The sequence below is a fragment of the Festucalex cinctus genome, chromosome 19, assembly GCF_051991245.1.
Source record: "Festucalex cinctus isolate MCC-2025b chromosome 19, RoL_Fcin_1.0, whole genome shotgun sequence".
Taxonomy (NCBI): Eukaryota; Metazoa; Chordata; class Actinopteri; order Syngnathiformes; family Syngnathidae; genus Festucalex; species Festucalex cinctus.
The window spans coordinates 12,502,231-12,519,301 of NC_135429.1; the positions used below are offsets into that span (position 1 = coordinate 12,502,231).

Below are 17,071 nucleotides of genomic sequence, written 5' to 3' on the forward strand. Positions count from 1 at the left end.
AATAATCCAAACTAGCTACAGAATATATATACTTGATAGAGCAGGCAATGGGAGCATAGTCTGTAACTATATATGAATAATATATTGTACTGTGTTTGCAGATGTAAATGGCAAAGTGTACATGACTAACTAGATACCATATATGCTTTTAGATTGATACTTTTAGATCTAAGTTGAAAATTACTTCAGGAATGCTATCAGGATGAATAATAAATGTATCAATATATGCTACTACATTACGTAGATGTAAATGTGAGCAGCTGCTTAACTAGTCGGCAACATTCACTGGAGTAGGAATCCAAACGAATGTGATTATCCGTCCTCAGGCGTCACCCACCTGTGCGACCAGTGCGCCTTCGCCACCACCGACATCGACGTGCTGCTGCAACACTACGACGGCTGCCACAGCCTGATCAACCTGAAGGGGGCCCCGGCGCACGTTAAAGCCGAGGAACAGGAGGGCGGCGGCAGCGGGCCGGACAGGGAGGCGAGTCGGGAGTACTCGTGCTCAAAGTGTCACTTCATCACAGAGGTGGAGGAGGAGATCTTCAGACACTACAGGTCGGATGTGTTTAAAGTGCTTTGAATGTCTGGCTTCTCCACGGAAGTGGTCATTTTGTAAAGAGTCACGCATTAATGTAGGAGTTTAATATTAGTTATTTTTTATCTATGTTAGTGTTATGTTGACACAACTTAATCCACCATTACTACAGTCGTAAAACCATCACTATCAATGCTAACTGTTAGCATATGAACGGCATTCTGCATTATATTGTATGTTAGCAAAAAGCTAGCAGATCATTCTGAAGGTAAAGTTGTCTGATTGTTTTTAAATACACAGTGTTATTCTCCTTGTTTGATGTTTAGTTTGACCGTAAAAATTGTTCACTGCATGTGCTGCATTGTGTGTTATAATGAAATATAATTGTATTTATTGCTTCTGCGCAGACGTGTCCACGCGTGCTGCCGCTGTCGCCGCTGCGACTTCACGGCGCCCGATTCATCGGCGCTCCTCGACCATTTCAACTCAGCCCACTGTCACGACGCGTCACTGTCGGCGACCTCGCTGACGCCGTCCCTGACGCCGTCGGCCAACGGCTGCTCGGCGCCCTCCACCTTGGCCATCAAGGAGGAGAGCAAGGGGGATCTTCGGCTGCTCTACTCGCTGGCGCCGCCCGAGGGACGCCTGGCCGAGGGGGGCCGCGAGGAGATCGTCAAGAGCGAGGGCGGCGACGAGAAGGAGAGGGAGCGCGAGAAAGGCTGGGTCCTCGGGGAGACGAGAGGCGGCGAGCAGGCCCACGGTCTTCTGTGGGTGCCCAAGGAGCGCATGGGACCCGAACCTTCCCTATTCCCCTCACCGTTGTCCGTGGCGTTCGTTGCTGCCAACCAAGAGGCCTCTCAGCAGAAGCGGGGCGGCGGCGTGGCCTCGCCCAGCATGGTGTACCTTGGAGATACCAAGTCGTTTTTGGGAGAGGCCAAACTGTATGGCGGAGGCGGTCGGCCGGGCGCAGGACCCGCCTCCAGCGGAGGGGAGAAAATGAGCCAGATGCCGTCTCAGCAATACACAAGGGGAGGAGGGAGTGGAGGAGTTCAGGAAGTGAAAGGAGGAGCTGCTAAAGAGGAGTCCCAGTCGCTGCTACGGGTAAGGTTGAACACATGTACACAACCTCCCGAACACTTTTCTCGTCCTTTTATACTGCTGTCAATCATGCCACACTCGCATTTCACTCTTCCTCTTCCCCACCCTTCTCTACTTAAACACTTTTAAGTTACCTGTAGCATGCTCACACCTTGGTGGCACTGTCTACATAGCAACATATCTGCAATTAACCCGTTGTGCTTTATGTTGTAGGATTAATATATATTTTTTTGTTCTCACTAAATATCAAAGTAATTATTCAATTTTATTTTGTGTATCTCTTTATATATTCAATTATCCTAAACACTGTATATTACATTAATAATAGTGCCTATTTAATATGATTTCAATATATCACATTTTTTTTGGTGAAAAATACCTACCCAAATAACATTTGCTTCCTTCTGTCACCTGTTTTATTATCTTATACTTGGACCACTGCAATCACCAAATGGAATATGCCACCTTCTCGCCTTAGTGATGAAGGGAAGGCAAACTTTGACAGTTCCCATGGCAACTGACCCGTAAAGTTCCAATTTTCCGTAGGGGGGAGTCTCAGTTCACAAGTGATGTCATGGACTGGCAGTAGTGAGATTGCGGTCATAGAATGGATTGGTTATGATCACATTAAATCAGCATAGGCCCACATGTATTTTGTGTGGGTGGATATAGAGTCATTGCATGGACATGTCTCCATCTTCGTGGCAAAAGTGAGTGTATGAATGGAGCTCACGGAGTGCCTGAGAATATATCACTGTATGAATACACTGTACTGGCTTGCTTATTATGAAGTATGTGTGTGCGTGCACATGATGTGTTGGCAACCACTTGGCAGACAGTCAGGGTGTGTCGGTAAGGAGGTTTACTCATTTTCTCGGGTGGGGCAGAAAGAAAGGGAAGAACATTTAGATGAGAAGCAACGAGGCGAGTCGTTAAGAGAAAAATTAACCCATTCCGAATCATCAACTTTCTATCTTTATCACAGTGGAACCTTCAAAGTGCTACAGTCTGGAGAAATGTGCCTCCAACGTTCAACAAATTCACGGTTCAAACAATCATGTGAAATCATCTGAGCTTTTTTTTTAATTTTAATTTTTTATTTTTTTTTTAAATTTTTATTTATTTTTTTTGATGGAACTCAAAGAACTGGAAATGGAACTAATTGCTTCAAATTCCAATTTGCACGATTCAAATTCAGAGATTTATAGTGGCCAAGAATGCATTAAGTCACTTTCAGTCATTTTAAAAATACTTAGGGAGCCCTATTTGGTGTTAAATTTACACATTTTTAAATATTATATTCTTAAATTCAAACAAACTTTCTGAAACTTAATCAGGTCATCTAATATTAGAAACTGCCCTCAGTATGCTGCATACTTTTTTTTTTTTTTTTTTTTTAAACATTGCAAACCAAACCAACTTCGCACTCAATCACATTTTTTTTTGGTAAGAATTGTCTAATTTATTCGTGTGTGCGTGAAAGTGGCAAGTACAAACACTGCAACCATATTACTTCAATCGCGCCGTAAGCGATTACACTTTATTGGTTTATCTTCAACTCAATATTTATATTGCGTTTCCATGGCGTACACACACACACACGCTTTACGCCACATATGAATGCATGCAGAGCCGCTGTTGACTCATCATTTTGACTCATCGTCATAAGGCAGGGCAAACGACTGGCATGAATATTGCATCATTTGAGTTTTTTTCTCTCTCTCTCTCTCTGCTCAAATCTCCCCAAAAAATAATATCAATCACCATGGCAACACCCGAGAAACTAATGCCAACTGTTACTTAGTGAAATTTATCATGTGCTACTGTCAAATGCTGATTTTTTATTTTTTATTTTTTTTGCGGGAAGGGGGGCCTTGGCGCAAGCTAAACTGCGGAGGAGGGAGGCCGAGAATGATGCATGACAAGATGAAAAGCAGCAAAAGTCATATTTCATCGAAACATGCGACGCTGGTCATTTTTTCCCCTCCCTGTGTGCGTCTCGTGCGTTTATTCCCCAGACACTGCATCAACCTGCCGCTTTCTTCCATTTCCACAACTCACCTGACAGAGCCAAATCAATAATCAGCTTAGACAAGTCCGGCAAAGGAGAAAGGGTTTCTTCTTAAAGGGCCGGATGCTAGTTCAGCACTGGATTGTTAAAACATTGTGCCTCCTATTGCGTGGTGATTTATTACGCCGCTGTCAACCTTTGTGTATCCCCACCGTGACTTTCTACTTCTTTGACTGACTTAATGAGACAAGCTTTCGAGCGTTGTTCATGTGCTCTTTGGATTAAAACTTCCATGACGCTGTACCAGCTTGGCTCTACTAATATACAACATGATGTACACGTCAGTCACAACAAGGCACGCTAACAAACAATGTATGTTGTTTCTGAGTATGTGGACTAGACATGCTAGCAAATAACTGCGAAGAGGATCTTATTCGAGAGGAGACGAAGCGTGCAGCCAAGTGGAGACTTTGGTGTATTATACAAGCCCATTGTCTTGAAGATTCAGGAGTAATTAAGTGGATTTGCCACGTTCAGCACAGTTTATTTCTGCGAGAATCCCAAACTGTGGACCTCCCTCGGGGTTTCACCAACATCCAGCATAAGCTCTGAAGTACTGGGTCGGGACGTGTAGTCAGATAAATGGCTGTGTGTGCTTTCGGCATATCACAGAGAAGTTTCATTAAAGTTCTTTCCGTTTACATTTCTGCCTGACGGAGCTAATTATGTTAAAAAAAAAAGCACATACACACACACAGTTGTATTTTACATAAAGTTCTCATTACTTTGCGTTCCATTTCCCCTTCTCTGTCTTGCATAAATCCATGTGTGTGTATCCATCTGTGCGACTGAGCCCTCCTCTGCTTGTGTACTTAATTATGTGCGTTGTCCCCACATTTGCATTCCATCTGAGCGTGTGTGTTTTGCAAGGAAATTAAAGCTTGAATTGAAGTTATTTTCCGTACTGATAATTTAACATCCCGTTACATCCGCGACAGGAAATTGTGGAGCTTATGCCGGTCTGTGTATGTGTGCGTGCGTGTGTGTGTATGTGTTTAACAGTGAAACTGAAGTGATTTAGCCCCTAATGATGTAACTTCGCTGTACTGAAATAATTGCGTAAAAAAACAAAATATTCACCTGTTCATAGAAAGCGAATAGGAACGTTGTTGTAGAGGAGTACTGTTACGTAGTGGTGTTTTAAAGGCATTGCGGTTATCTGTGAGTTACTGATCCCCTCGTAAAAGTGTTTATAATTACTCATGTTAATAGTTCAGTGTGTTACATCATTGACATGCGGCAAAGACTCACGTAACTGATTCCATTCACAACCCAGGCTAAACGTAGCTCCTCCCCTTACGTTCAACAACTTTGATGGCACCGATGTACGGTTCTCCTATTACACATGTCTTCGCCGACATCTTGTGGCATCTTAGAGGATTGCAGAAAGCGTTCGTCAGTAAGTGTAAGTTCAATTTCCTGTTCTATAGTCATGATAACAGTTTCCCTCTGTGTTGCCTTCAAAATAAAAGCTGGAGAAAAAGTAAATGTACTACTTATCCAAGTAAACAAGCTTAATAGGTTTTGACATGTAGCATATATTGTTACAATGTCCCAAATGTTGTGGGATCTGTTAGCTAACTTTAACTCAGACTGGTTCTCATCCAAAAAGGCAATCCGTGTGACACACATACACACACACACTCGTGCACGTTTGCCAAACTGTTGCGTTTGTTTGTGCAGCATGGCCACATTTCCCAGGACACACGCTCAAATAAACATGGCCGCGCTCGGAAGGGGAAGAAAAGTGTGCGTCTTGTCTGCGTGCGGCGGCTAGCTGGCTGTTTGTTAGCCTTCGAAAAATTCCCTGATTAAGACACTCATCGCTTGGGCATAAAAAGCAAATAAAACAGCAGGGCGAGGAAATCTGTTTTAGACGAAGATATAAGTCGCATAAGCACATTGGTGACCCAAGGGTACAGATGTAAACTTGTGTCAATTTCAAAGGCTACCACGGTTTTGTAAGGCGTAATGGTGGATACCTGCGACGTAGTTAGAAAAATGTTGGATGGCTACACCATGTTTATGGACCCTTGTTAACATTCTAGGTGTTTTCATCTTCTTAGCCCTTATCATGTTGGCTGCCCCTGGCTACATGTTAACCGTTAAAGGAGTTACCAGATAGTGTCTTTGCACGTACGTGACCATGCTAGGTGACGATATGTTAGCCTTTGAAAGCTTTACCAGTTGGTAGATTTGCCCTTTAGTCACCATGCTAGGTGGCTATACGTTAGCCTTTGAGAGATTTCCTGGTTGGTTTGCATGCTATGCCAGAAAAAGTTATTATTGATATTTTAACAGATATATTTGAAGGTTGAGGACCTTTAAAGGCAAATTTGTCACAACCTTGGCTCGTCCTTTAGTGACACAGTTATTAACTTCACCATTGAATCAGCGCTCTGTAATAAGTTTCAAACAAACGCCACCCATCCATTTTATTTTATCAGCATAGAGAAGTACAATGTAAATTGGCTTTAAAACTCTCGGGACTTGGGTCTTGGCTCTTTTTATTCCCCCTCCTGTTTGCCTTGCTTCTTCTAAGAGGTTGCTATAGTGATGCAATCAGATGAGGTCCAGCGTGAAGGTTTTGTCCATTTTTCAGGGGAGTCCTTGAACAAGCCCCCTGTATGCTGCAGGGCTGCTTGGAAATTGTGTTTGTCACCATGCTAGGTGGCTACATATTAGCCTTCAAAAGATTTCTCAGTTGTGCTTGAGTTACTCCCTTGCTTGCTGCAGCCCTGCTGGGAATACCTCCTTTCGGGAAACAGATTAAACTTAGCATCTCTTTTGACTCGTCCTATTTACGAGGGAGAGACCGCAGTTGTCGGGAGCCAAACTTTTTCTGAACCGGCATCTAATTACCACGTGGCGGTTCGCCTCTCACAATATCGGTCGTGCAGTAGAATGAGTTTGACGTGCGCCTAACACCCATGTCACATCGCTGCTGGCGGCCGGCCTGGGCCTCCGTCGTGGCTCTCGGGCCGGGCGCCATGACACAGATGTTCCGCCCGGGCCGCCAGAGCGCCGGCCAGGTGTTTTTCATTGGGTCGCCACGGCAACGCTCAAACACAGCGGTCACTTTAGCTCCTTGCTGTAATTTAGGCGTTTACATCAATTACTGTTACAATCAGCTACAGTGCACGTGTTCTCTTAGTCCGGCTTTTAGCCGCCGCGTTGTTCGGCCCTCGCTCTCTTTCTTTGTGTGTAAGGCAGGAGCGCTTCACAGGCTGTGCGTGCTTGCTTGTGTGTGTGCGTGCGTGTTCACACATGGAACCAATATTGAGGCCAGATGTTCATTTTGCTACAACAAGACCTCTACACGCAATATTAGCCAGGTCCACACACACATGCACAGGCAGTACATAGCATCCTGGCAGCACTTGTGTAATTAGGAAGCTGATTGGTTAGATTAAATGTCCACCTGACCCCTGACCAATAGTTAATTTGAGAAACCCCCTCCTGCCTTTCCACCATCTTTTCTACTGACATGACGTCCTTTTGCAGAATCTACTGACAGTTAACGGTGTCTGACAATTGATTTTTGTAGCATGAGTAAGTGGCGGTTTTCTGTATTCAGCCCCATACAGCGGTTCACTATTCACAAATTTACATTTCACATTTTTGTCTGTACAAAGTATCCCTAGCTCGTCGCTTGAAACAAATCATTTTCAAGAGGTAAGAACACTTCCTCAAGACAAGAGTTAGGTATGCTGTAATTTTGATTCTTAGTGTTTGACAAAGCATGTCAACTCGTCTGACAACATTACACTTAAATGGAGATTCCCAATACATCAATTATACACATATTTTCGCTCTTTTTGGGCTGGCCTGCTCCCAATACCCCTGCCACCCCCACCCCACCCATATTAGACTGTACGCCAGTTTCTATGTGAATTGTTTATCAAAAAGTATAATCAACAAGACATATTGTGCAAGAAATATCTCCAGTTTCTGCATTTTCATTGACTGTCACAAGTTCACAACACATAAGCCGGAAATTGACTCTGGTGCGCACACACACAAAAAGCTGCATCAGCAACAAATTATCACTCATCTGCCTTCTTGCAGCCTGAATTGGTTTGTCAGTCGTATGGATAAATTCTTATGAGAGAGGAAGGACTTTTGCGCTGCACAATCTTCTGCTTTTCTTCCATATTGTGCAGACTCAAGCCATCATCGTGACACGCTAATCCACTTCTCTTCAGACACACCCTGCTCCCCCTCAAGAGCCATGTGTGTGTTTGTGAGCGAGTGATACCATGGCAACCCTGGCCGTCCAAGGCCCTCTTGGCAAGGTTGCAGCACTGCCCTGGTCACACACACACGTGCCTCCGCACTCTGCGTTAAATGTGTGGACGGCAGATTTTCACTCTAACGCACGCTAAGAGGCGCACATGCTTGATACGATGTGAAAGCGTTTTCTCCTCTCGGCATCTTCCCCAACTACTACTCTCCCACCTCCCCCCTCCTCTTCTGCATCCCCTGTGAGGTCTTCACTCATTAGGAATTCTTGCCTGTGCGCGAAGTGTGTTTATGAATTCTGCTCCACGGGCGCGATGCAGCTTGTATACCCTGATTCCCCCCAAAGACCACTTCGCTTTTTTCTTCTCCCCCTTTCGATTCTCTTCGGCGCAACAGGATCACACATTCTTTTTAAAATAAAATATATTGTATTGCACTTCTGTGGTATGTACGGAGGGAATATATGAAGGATGGATTCTTCTCGCCTTGAAACAATTGATGAAAGTAGCTGAGATGCTTAAGTTATTCCAGGTGTACGAAAAGCTGAGCTGTTTGCTGACATTGGAAATTGATGATTGTCAAAGTTGGTTGCACAAGGGCATAAAAAAAAAAAATGTTTACTCTATGAGCGCATATGAAGAGGAAACTACTTGAATGATATATGACGAATAACATAAAGCGACGCTACACTTAATATTTTACATTTTGTATTTTTTATTTATTTAATTTTTTTACATGGTTTTAGGCTGTCTGTTTTGGAGGCTCAAGTCGGCTGCATTCGTCAGCCACTGCCGTTGTACAAGTTTTTATTTTTCTTCTTTCCAGAAGGAAGAACATAAAATCTGACATGGTTTAGAGTGTCCTTATTTGAATTGTGGCAATATTTGGTGATGCCATACGGCGTTTTCATAGCAAATTAGAGCATGAAACAAATCCAAAAACAACAGCTGCCATGTTGAAGCTGGAGCTACTGCATGTCATAGTGATCACATGACTTGTCAAAGCGGTGTTGCCATTATTTTAACACTTAATTGACTTCAAATTTCTTTCAGGTCATCAGATGCCAATTTTTTATTTTTTTTTCTTAATCCAAACTACTTAGTCGAATGCTAGATGTAAAATTTTCGTTGTAATCACAAATGTGTTCCTCTAAAGCTGCTTCCTGTAAAAATTTGGCTAAAAATATCTTTACATTCGCATTTTTATTTGACTATTTATGACTGAAACAGCTTATTAGTAGATTAACACATTAGTTTTTCATCATGGCTATTCCTGCAAGCCTCCGGCCAAGATTTCAGACTGGATTCGGGTTCAAGTTTCCCGCCCACCGTCCTTTTGGCAGTAGCCATTTGTAATTTAATTTTCTGCATTCAGTAGCTTTAAAGTGAGATTACCATAACTCCCGCAAAATTTTCACACTTTTTAACAAGGCTGGCATAAATCCTGTTAAAGTTGTGCGGTTTGAAACAAGATTACCGTTCCTCTCACAGAAGTTGCACAAGTTAAAATAAGACTACCTTAATTCTTCTAAAAATTAAACACATTGAAATAAGACTACCATAAAGCACCCAAAAGTTGTGCAAGTTAAAATGATACTACTGTAAATCTCCCCATAGTTGTGCACTTTTAACCAAAGATGTAAATGCGCCAATGCAACTTTTTGCCGAAGCTGTGTAATATGAGTGCTTCATAGCATCAGCCGCAAAAGATAAATATGCTTGCCTCCATTTTCTGATCAGTCGCAAATGTCCTTTTTTTTTTTTTTTTTTTTTTTTTTTGCTTTCAAATGTGAGTGATGGCTTTCCAGGCCTGGTTGAATGGAACATGTATTTTCCGGCTCATTTGGACGATGATCATTCATATTTTCGTTGTTGTTTTTGATGAAAACATATTAGTGTATGTAAAGCTCTGCCATCTGCGGGCTGTGCGTGATTATGGTGTGAATAATGGCGTACTTAGGTGTTAGCGTACCTCAGTCACGCCATAGTTTGCACCCATTTTTACGTCGTTTCTCAAAGCTTGCTGCAGATGTTTGGCGTCAGAGACTGCGCAGCTACAGATGCACGCAAATCAAAGTTGATTGACACGTTCATGCGGTCAGGTCCCGGTGATCCATCTATCCTGTTCCTAAATGGTCCAGGTGCTGTTGAACAATGGTTATGTGCCCTTTACTGCGTGTGTGATTGCGTGTGTGTGTGTGTTATTCTAAACTACTGTGTTTGCATGCCCTTGAACATTTCTTTCAATTTCTCTTTAGGATCATTGCCGCCCGCCTGCCCGCCCAGACATCTTGACTCACACAGTTTGGCTGCACCTTTTAAAGTCTTTATGTTCCCCATTAGTGGAATCCATAGCAATGCTATGCTTTCATTATTCTATTCGAGGTGCTTTGTCTTTCTTCCACTACACGTCGAGATAAAACCGTTTTAAAAAGACACGATCACCACCACCCCAGTAGAGCTGCATTATTCCTTTAATCTACATGGCTCACTGATCAAGAACAGCTCACTCTGCCTTAAGTCTTTGTTGCATTAATGTGAAAGAATACATACCGTGACTGGTCTCTGACCACCCTTGAAGAACGACAGCCTGAGGAATTCGAGCTACATCCATGTAGACGTCGTAATAATTAGAGTTATGTATATTGTATCTTTCAAGGGGTTCAAGGACACTGTGGCACAACTCCACTGGGCAGCATTATTGTGCTATATTCTATTCAACATTGCTTTTGAAACAAAACATTTTTATCCTGGTACAAGTCTGACTGAAGGACTGTTGTGGACCGTAATACGATTAACTCCACCAAAGATTGCACAGGGTAAAATAAGACTGCTGTGAATGCCCAAAAGTTATGGAGGTAAAGAAAGTTTCACAGTATAAACTGAGGCAACTGAAAGTTGCAAATCCGTTACATCGAGGGTCCTATATTTTATTCGTGTTGTGTTGCCCATCCCACATGCTTTGAGCACATCGAAACTTTTGCAAACACACACACATCAAGAAAATGCAACTGAGCGTCGGAAACTTGCGTGTTTTGATTCGCAGTGAGATCTTTGAGGCTCATGAGCATGCCATGCAAAGCACATGTGGAGGATCATCGTTATGCAAAGCCCCACCGCCAGGATGCCAGTGTTCTATTACCTCGAGACCACCGCCAGTGAGACGGTAATCAAAGAGCGATGGGGGAAGACAATAAAGACAGAAGGATGATGTGTGTGTGTGGGGGTGGGGTGGGGGGGTACAGGGAGAGAGAATGAGTTGGCAGCAGCTGCCAAGTTTTGAGTGGGGTTAAGCATCACCACAAGAACAACCTAATAAGGTCTGAAACACACCGAGTTGGCAAGTGTTCACTTAGAAACTCGCTTCTGCCCCCTGCAAGCCGACGTGACGCCTTGCTGTGATATCCAGGGGAGGAGTTCTTCCCTGTTGTTTGGCCTTTGACGGCCAGCATTTGCAACACAAGACACCCTCCCCCACCCCCAAACCCAAAATCAATCATCGCCCAGGCTCGGCGCTAAGACGCTCCAGATGTGTGGCAGCATCACCTGGTGCGCTTCCAGCTGGGATGCACAGAGCAGACGCAAACGCACACACTTGACGGATTGGCACAAAAAATGTGAAATTTCCACACGAGTGTTCTTTGTGTGCATACAAAAGTGTTCAAAAGAAGGACAGGATGTACTAACAAAAGCAAAGCGAAAATCCACAGAGATGCACAGCAAATAATGTTGCTCACAAATGTTCAAACATGCTGCACATACAATGCTTGAATAAGGTAAAAAGTACTTTTTTTGCCATTAATTCTGATTGAGTAATTTTGCTTTAAAAAAAAAACTGACTTCCTCCCGCATTCCAAAACCATATGTTAAATTATGCAAGACTTTTAATCACGGGCTCAAGGCCCGTGAAAAGCTTGCCACAAGTTTTCCTTGACTTTTCAATCTTATGGTGTGATTGTTAAAAAGACAGATAGATGTCAGCTCAGTGTAGTGATCTGCTTGTCAAACTTGTTACCTGGTTTGAGCAAATGTGAACATCATTGTAGCATGGGGTAAAAAGTAGCAAAACAGAAATCCAACTGTCAAACTTTCTACAATTGCATGACGGGCTCTCGAGTGTTGTTTATCTTGAAGAATAAATCATTGCGAATTTTTTTGTTTTTGTTTTGTTTTTTGTTTTTTTTAACGTCACGGTCATTCAGCGTCATTTGTGCAGAGCTATAATTTATAAACAGTTTAATCCAGTGAAATGTTTGAGGTGAGGCGTGGTTTTCCTTTACGTCCTCCAATCTGTTCAAATGTTATTAAGCTTTATATCTTGTACCTGTTAGGCCTCGTAATAAGGTACAAATCTCATTGAACTGGCTGAACCAATAAGTCCTGATCTCGTTTTGGCATCCGCAGTATAAGAGTTCATTTATTTCTCCGTTTATAATCACGTTTTGTCACGTTAATGCCTCTCTGTCCGTGTGTGGCCGTGGGTGTTTTTTTTTTTTTTTTTTTTTTTTTATAAATGTGTGTTAAAATGTTAGTCTGTTTGTGTGTGTCAGTATGGGTCCATCTGCTAGTGTGTTAAAGTATCTGTGTGTGTCCCCATAGAGGGAGTTTACAGAGGCCATCAATTTTTAGCTTTTACCCAAAGGGATGTCTTCTAAAATGCTTTTTTTATGCAAGATGGTCCAAAGAAAGTCGCAGTGACATAATGGCTTTTTATCTGTTTGCAAGGCTTAGTGAGGAATGAAAGTGGACAATCCTGCCTGCTAAGTAACCGGAGAAGCCAAAAATGAAACTCATCATCTTCCCGCAGTATCCAGACAGTAAAATGAAATCACACAAATAGTGTGCTGTCCCTTGACAGGTAGCCTTGTGGAAAACCGAATGAATAATGGGAGATGGAGGATAACTTTTCCCTGAGTGCCACTGCTAGCTTTCTCTCCGGTAAAGACGATAGATGAAAAGCTGATTGTAGAATGGCAGAGACATGTTGCACTCGTGCCTTTTTTGTTTTTCCAGGTCTTTTGTTTTTTTCGTTCGCCGACGCTAACATGAGTCTCTCCTGATGTAAGACATATGTTCTGGCCTCGTCAGCGTGTCCGCGGCTGTTTAAACCAACTTTATCGCTCCATCAGCTTGCAGACAAGGAGCGATTCATTCAGTCGGCGGGAGAAGGGGGGTGGTCTCCTACGCGTGTGTGGGTGTGTGTTAATAAAACCTCTGGAATGTCGGACATCGGATGAAAGTGATTCAAAAGGTCTGCATTGATTTCATTAATGGAACTGTATTCCGTTTAAAAGAATGGCCATATTTCCTCCAGTAGTGGCATTAAGTTAAGACGGGTTCAGCAACTAGTTTTCATGAGTGGCTCAGTAAAATAACATACAATGTGTCTAAAATGTCACTCAAGACTCACTTTTTTTCTATTTCATTTCAGCTATCAATTGGGATTACGTGAAGCCATCAAGCTTGACCGCTTTGGCTTTGCAATTGTTCAAATCACATAATTTCTTTTGACATTGGAGCAGCGTTGCAAAATTGCTACCGGAGGTTTTTCTGTCCCCACCTGTATTCATCTCACTTCATAGATGCAATTGTTGTTCACCAACATAAACAACTGAGCTCACGTAAACAGCATTGCTAACCAAAACAGCAATTCCTACAGTTTCTCAAGTAAATTGAAGTGTTACATAACTTTACCTTGTCATAAAATCTACATGTGCAGTCTTGTGCCCATCCATGTGCATGTTCTTGGCAGCTAGGAAACTTTCGTCTTCCTCCATTTTGCGTTAAACTCCACTTTTACTTAAAGTAATTGTAATGGACCGGTTGCATTGTTTAATATAATTCCAAATAAAGGACTTCCTCCCTCACTTAATAAATGCCTCCTTTCATCTGCTGTTGCGTAAATACAGTAAATGCCCCTAGCAGATGAAAACAAAAGTATCTGCCTGACGGGCATTCATACAAAACCCCAAACATTACAAGGGGATTTTCACCCTTGATCCCAACTTCTTTTATAGCAAAATGAGTTTCTTATGGTTTGGGCACCATAGCAACTACAACCTGTTTATTGTTTCTAAGGATTCAACTCCAACAAATGCAGAATTTATTGGGATTAAACATTTCTTTTGGTTTATTATCATTCTAAATATACTTTTCCCTGGCTTTTATTGTATTTTATAAAGGCGGTAATGGGGAACAGCGCAAGTAAGCTGTAACTTCCAGTCTACCGTTATTGTTTCTTAAACTCTCTTCAATGGCCCATTCAATATGGCAGGTTGAACATTTTCTTTGTTAGAAAATGCAACATCAGTAGAATTTCTTCTTATTTCGGAAATAAACAATCCAGACACGTAACAAAAGTAGCACCAGTGGCATTTTGTATTGCGCTTTGACTTCATCTGAAGAGCCTGTAAGAGGCTATTTAAACGCTGCCAGATGTTGTGTTAGCACCAAGCTTTTTTTTTTTTCTTTTTTTTTTTTTTATGCCGACTCATATTCACAAAAATAGTAGTTCAGTTCCACCTTGTTTGTAATGTTGCTGTTGTATTTCATATTCGGCACAGTAAAGGAACAATGCATTAGAAAATAATATATGCTTGCCTCTGTACCTCCAAAATGTTCAATCCCCCCCAAAAAAATCACAAAAGAATATTTGCAAAACTTCATTGTGCATTTTTGTTTGCAAATGAATGAGAAGCCTATCATCCAATTTTAATGGAAATTGTGCCCTAAACAAAAGATTACATTTTGATAGCGTACAATTGTGGAACACTTGAATTGAACGAACACATGGTTTGATTAAGGCTTCATCTTACACACACGGAACTCATCTCCATTTAGATTCTCCGGCCAGTGTGTGTGTGGTCATCCGTATAGTTGGATCGTGAAAAGTGTGCGTGCGTGCTGTGAGTTATTGATAGTGTGTGCGGGCTATCAGATGGATTTTGGGAAATGAAAGCATTTTATTTATTGATACCATATGATTAAAAGGCATTTGTATCTGTCTTTTGTATATGCGTGTGTGCGTGTGTCTGTGTTTGGTATAATGACAAATAGAATGAAGGGATCAGAGCAATCAGGTTTGAATGATTACTATGGGAGCGAGGGAGCGAGCGAGAGAGAGACTTTGGACTTGGCTAATTCTAACGCGGCGATACAATAACAAGAGTATTGCATCAGTTGTCTATCAGATCTTTTATTTATCATTCTTGAACTGCAGCGCCTCATTTCATTCCGTCCCCTCTCGCTCCATCATTTGCTGCCTTTCCATCTTGTCAGGGCGGCCGCATCAGTGCCAATAATTACAGCCTTTGTTTGCGATACAGCCTTGGCAACGTTCGCCCCCGCTCGGCCGTATAAACTCTCTGTTTTGTGGTTCGGAAGAGAGGAGAGACTTTAGAGTTGCAGCCAGCAAAAACGTCATCGTTATTTAGTGCATCCTTTATGTTGTCAACGCTTTTATGGCCCTTCTTCGTCACTTACTGTAACTGGAAGCATTTTTTTTTTTTTTGGTTTTAGGTTTGACGGGATGTTATTTTGTAGTTTATTATAGTGGAAAGTGGTTTCATTAGTAGTAGCAATTGCGATTCACTTTGAAATTGTGCGGGAATGCCAAGAGACTCAGAGCTGAAATTGTGAAGCAAAATTGACGACCATAACGCAGATATACATACTGTAGAAGTGCCACGTCCAGGCTCGTTACGAGTGTTCTCGTTTTGCGTTTGTTTGGTATTTTGGCCCATTTAATAAATGACCAAAAGTCTTTTGGCATGGACAAGTTCTTGCTGTCTATTACTATCCTTGAAATTGGATTTTTGCCGCACTTAGTCCTCCACGTTCCATGTCTTGTGCTGTTTATACTGAACAGAAAACTTTGAAAATGTGAAAAAAAAATCCTAATTTTCTTTTAAATAAGTTATGTTTGTGTCATTTTCACTCATTAGATCATCAGAGGTGGTTCTTTTTGTTTTTTTTATACGAAGAGTATCCGTGCATGTGTGTTATACAAAAAAAAAAAAAAAAGACAAGGAGTGTCTACATATGTTCCAGCACAATTCCAGCCTCATAAATCACTTCAACTGGTGTTCAACAGTCAATCGCTTTCTCTCTCGCACTTTTTTTTTTTTTTTTTGTCGTTTTCACTGCCAACAGGGAGATTTGTGCTCTGTCTCTGTCGTACAGGATTAGCGAAAAGACAAAGAGAACAGAAGGAAAGAATGAGGGAGGGAAGGAAACTTAAGAGGAGAAAGAGACAAAAACGCAATTCCCCGAAATCATACTCCTGCCTCCATTTTGTGTGTGTGTTATCTGTTCTTGTGTGTCCGGATGTCGTCCAGATGTGCAGTGAGCTACACTTGGTCTGCAAGTCTGTACGAGCGTGTGTGCGTGCGCACGCGTGCACGCATACGTGTGTGTCTAGTCCAGCACTTTACTGCCGAGTTGCTTGAGCCAACAAGCTAACGCTAAGCCACTTGTCTGTCTGCGTCCAGAATGGCGAGCGCCTCATTTTTATATGAATGCATTTGTAATTGTGACAGCACATTTGAAATAACCATCAATCCTTTTTTTTTTTTTTTTTTTTTTTTTTTTTCTCTCTCCCCCAAGTCGGAGTTGCTATTTCACAGGAGTCAAGCAGAAACATGAACGGTGAAGTCTAGCTTTGACTTCAGCCACTAGAGGGCACATGTTTGTTGAGAAAGAATTAGCCACTTTTACACTGCAAGCTGTGAAGTTTCTACCTTTAGAGTATGTATCAGACTTGACGGATAGATGCCTGGTATTGTGTTAGAGCTGGAGTATAACAATTTTGCAGGATTGTGTGAAGAGGCTACACCACATTTCAAGAATAACGGAGGAAATTGAACGTGTGCTCTTTGCATTTGCAGCTCCGTGCGGCTACTTTTAATATCATCCCGTCTGCCCTCTGTTGCATTTCTGTGGGTCAGCTTGTGTTGGAAGTGATCAGTATCTGTTCTGTTTGCTCCTCTCCAACCTGCAGTGGCCCCCATTGTTTGTGTTTGTTTCCTCTGTGTGGTAGAGATGAGAGAAATGATACCTCAGGAGGATAAAATAATGAAAGTAAAGCATGAGAAATAAGGGGTGAATCACAGCTTTTTGACC

General features: G+C 42.2%; 1 protein-coding gene across 4 annotated transcripts in view; it reads left to right on the top strand.

The window, feature by feature from the left end:
• trps1 (trichorhinophalangeal syndrome I) overlaps positions 1-17,071 on the top strand; it is an 84,919-nt gene that overhangs the window by 42,543 nt on the left and 25,305 nt on the right. For all 4 annotated transcript variants that reach the window (XM_077507147.1, XM_077507150.1, XM_077507149.1 and 1 more), the window contains exons 8-9: positions 327-561; positions 949-1,642. In XM_077507147.1, coding sequence (XP_077363273.1) covers positions 327-561; positions 949-1,642 — 929 coding nt within the window. The remainder of the gene's footprint in view (positions 1-326; positions 562-948; positions 1,643-17,071) is intronic.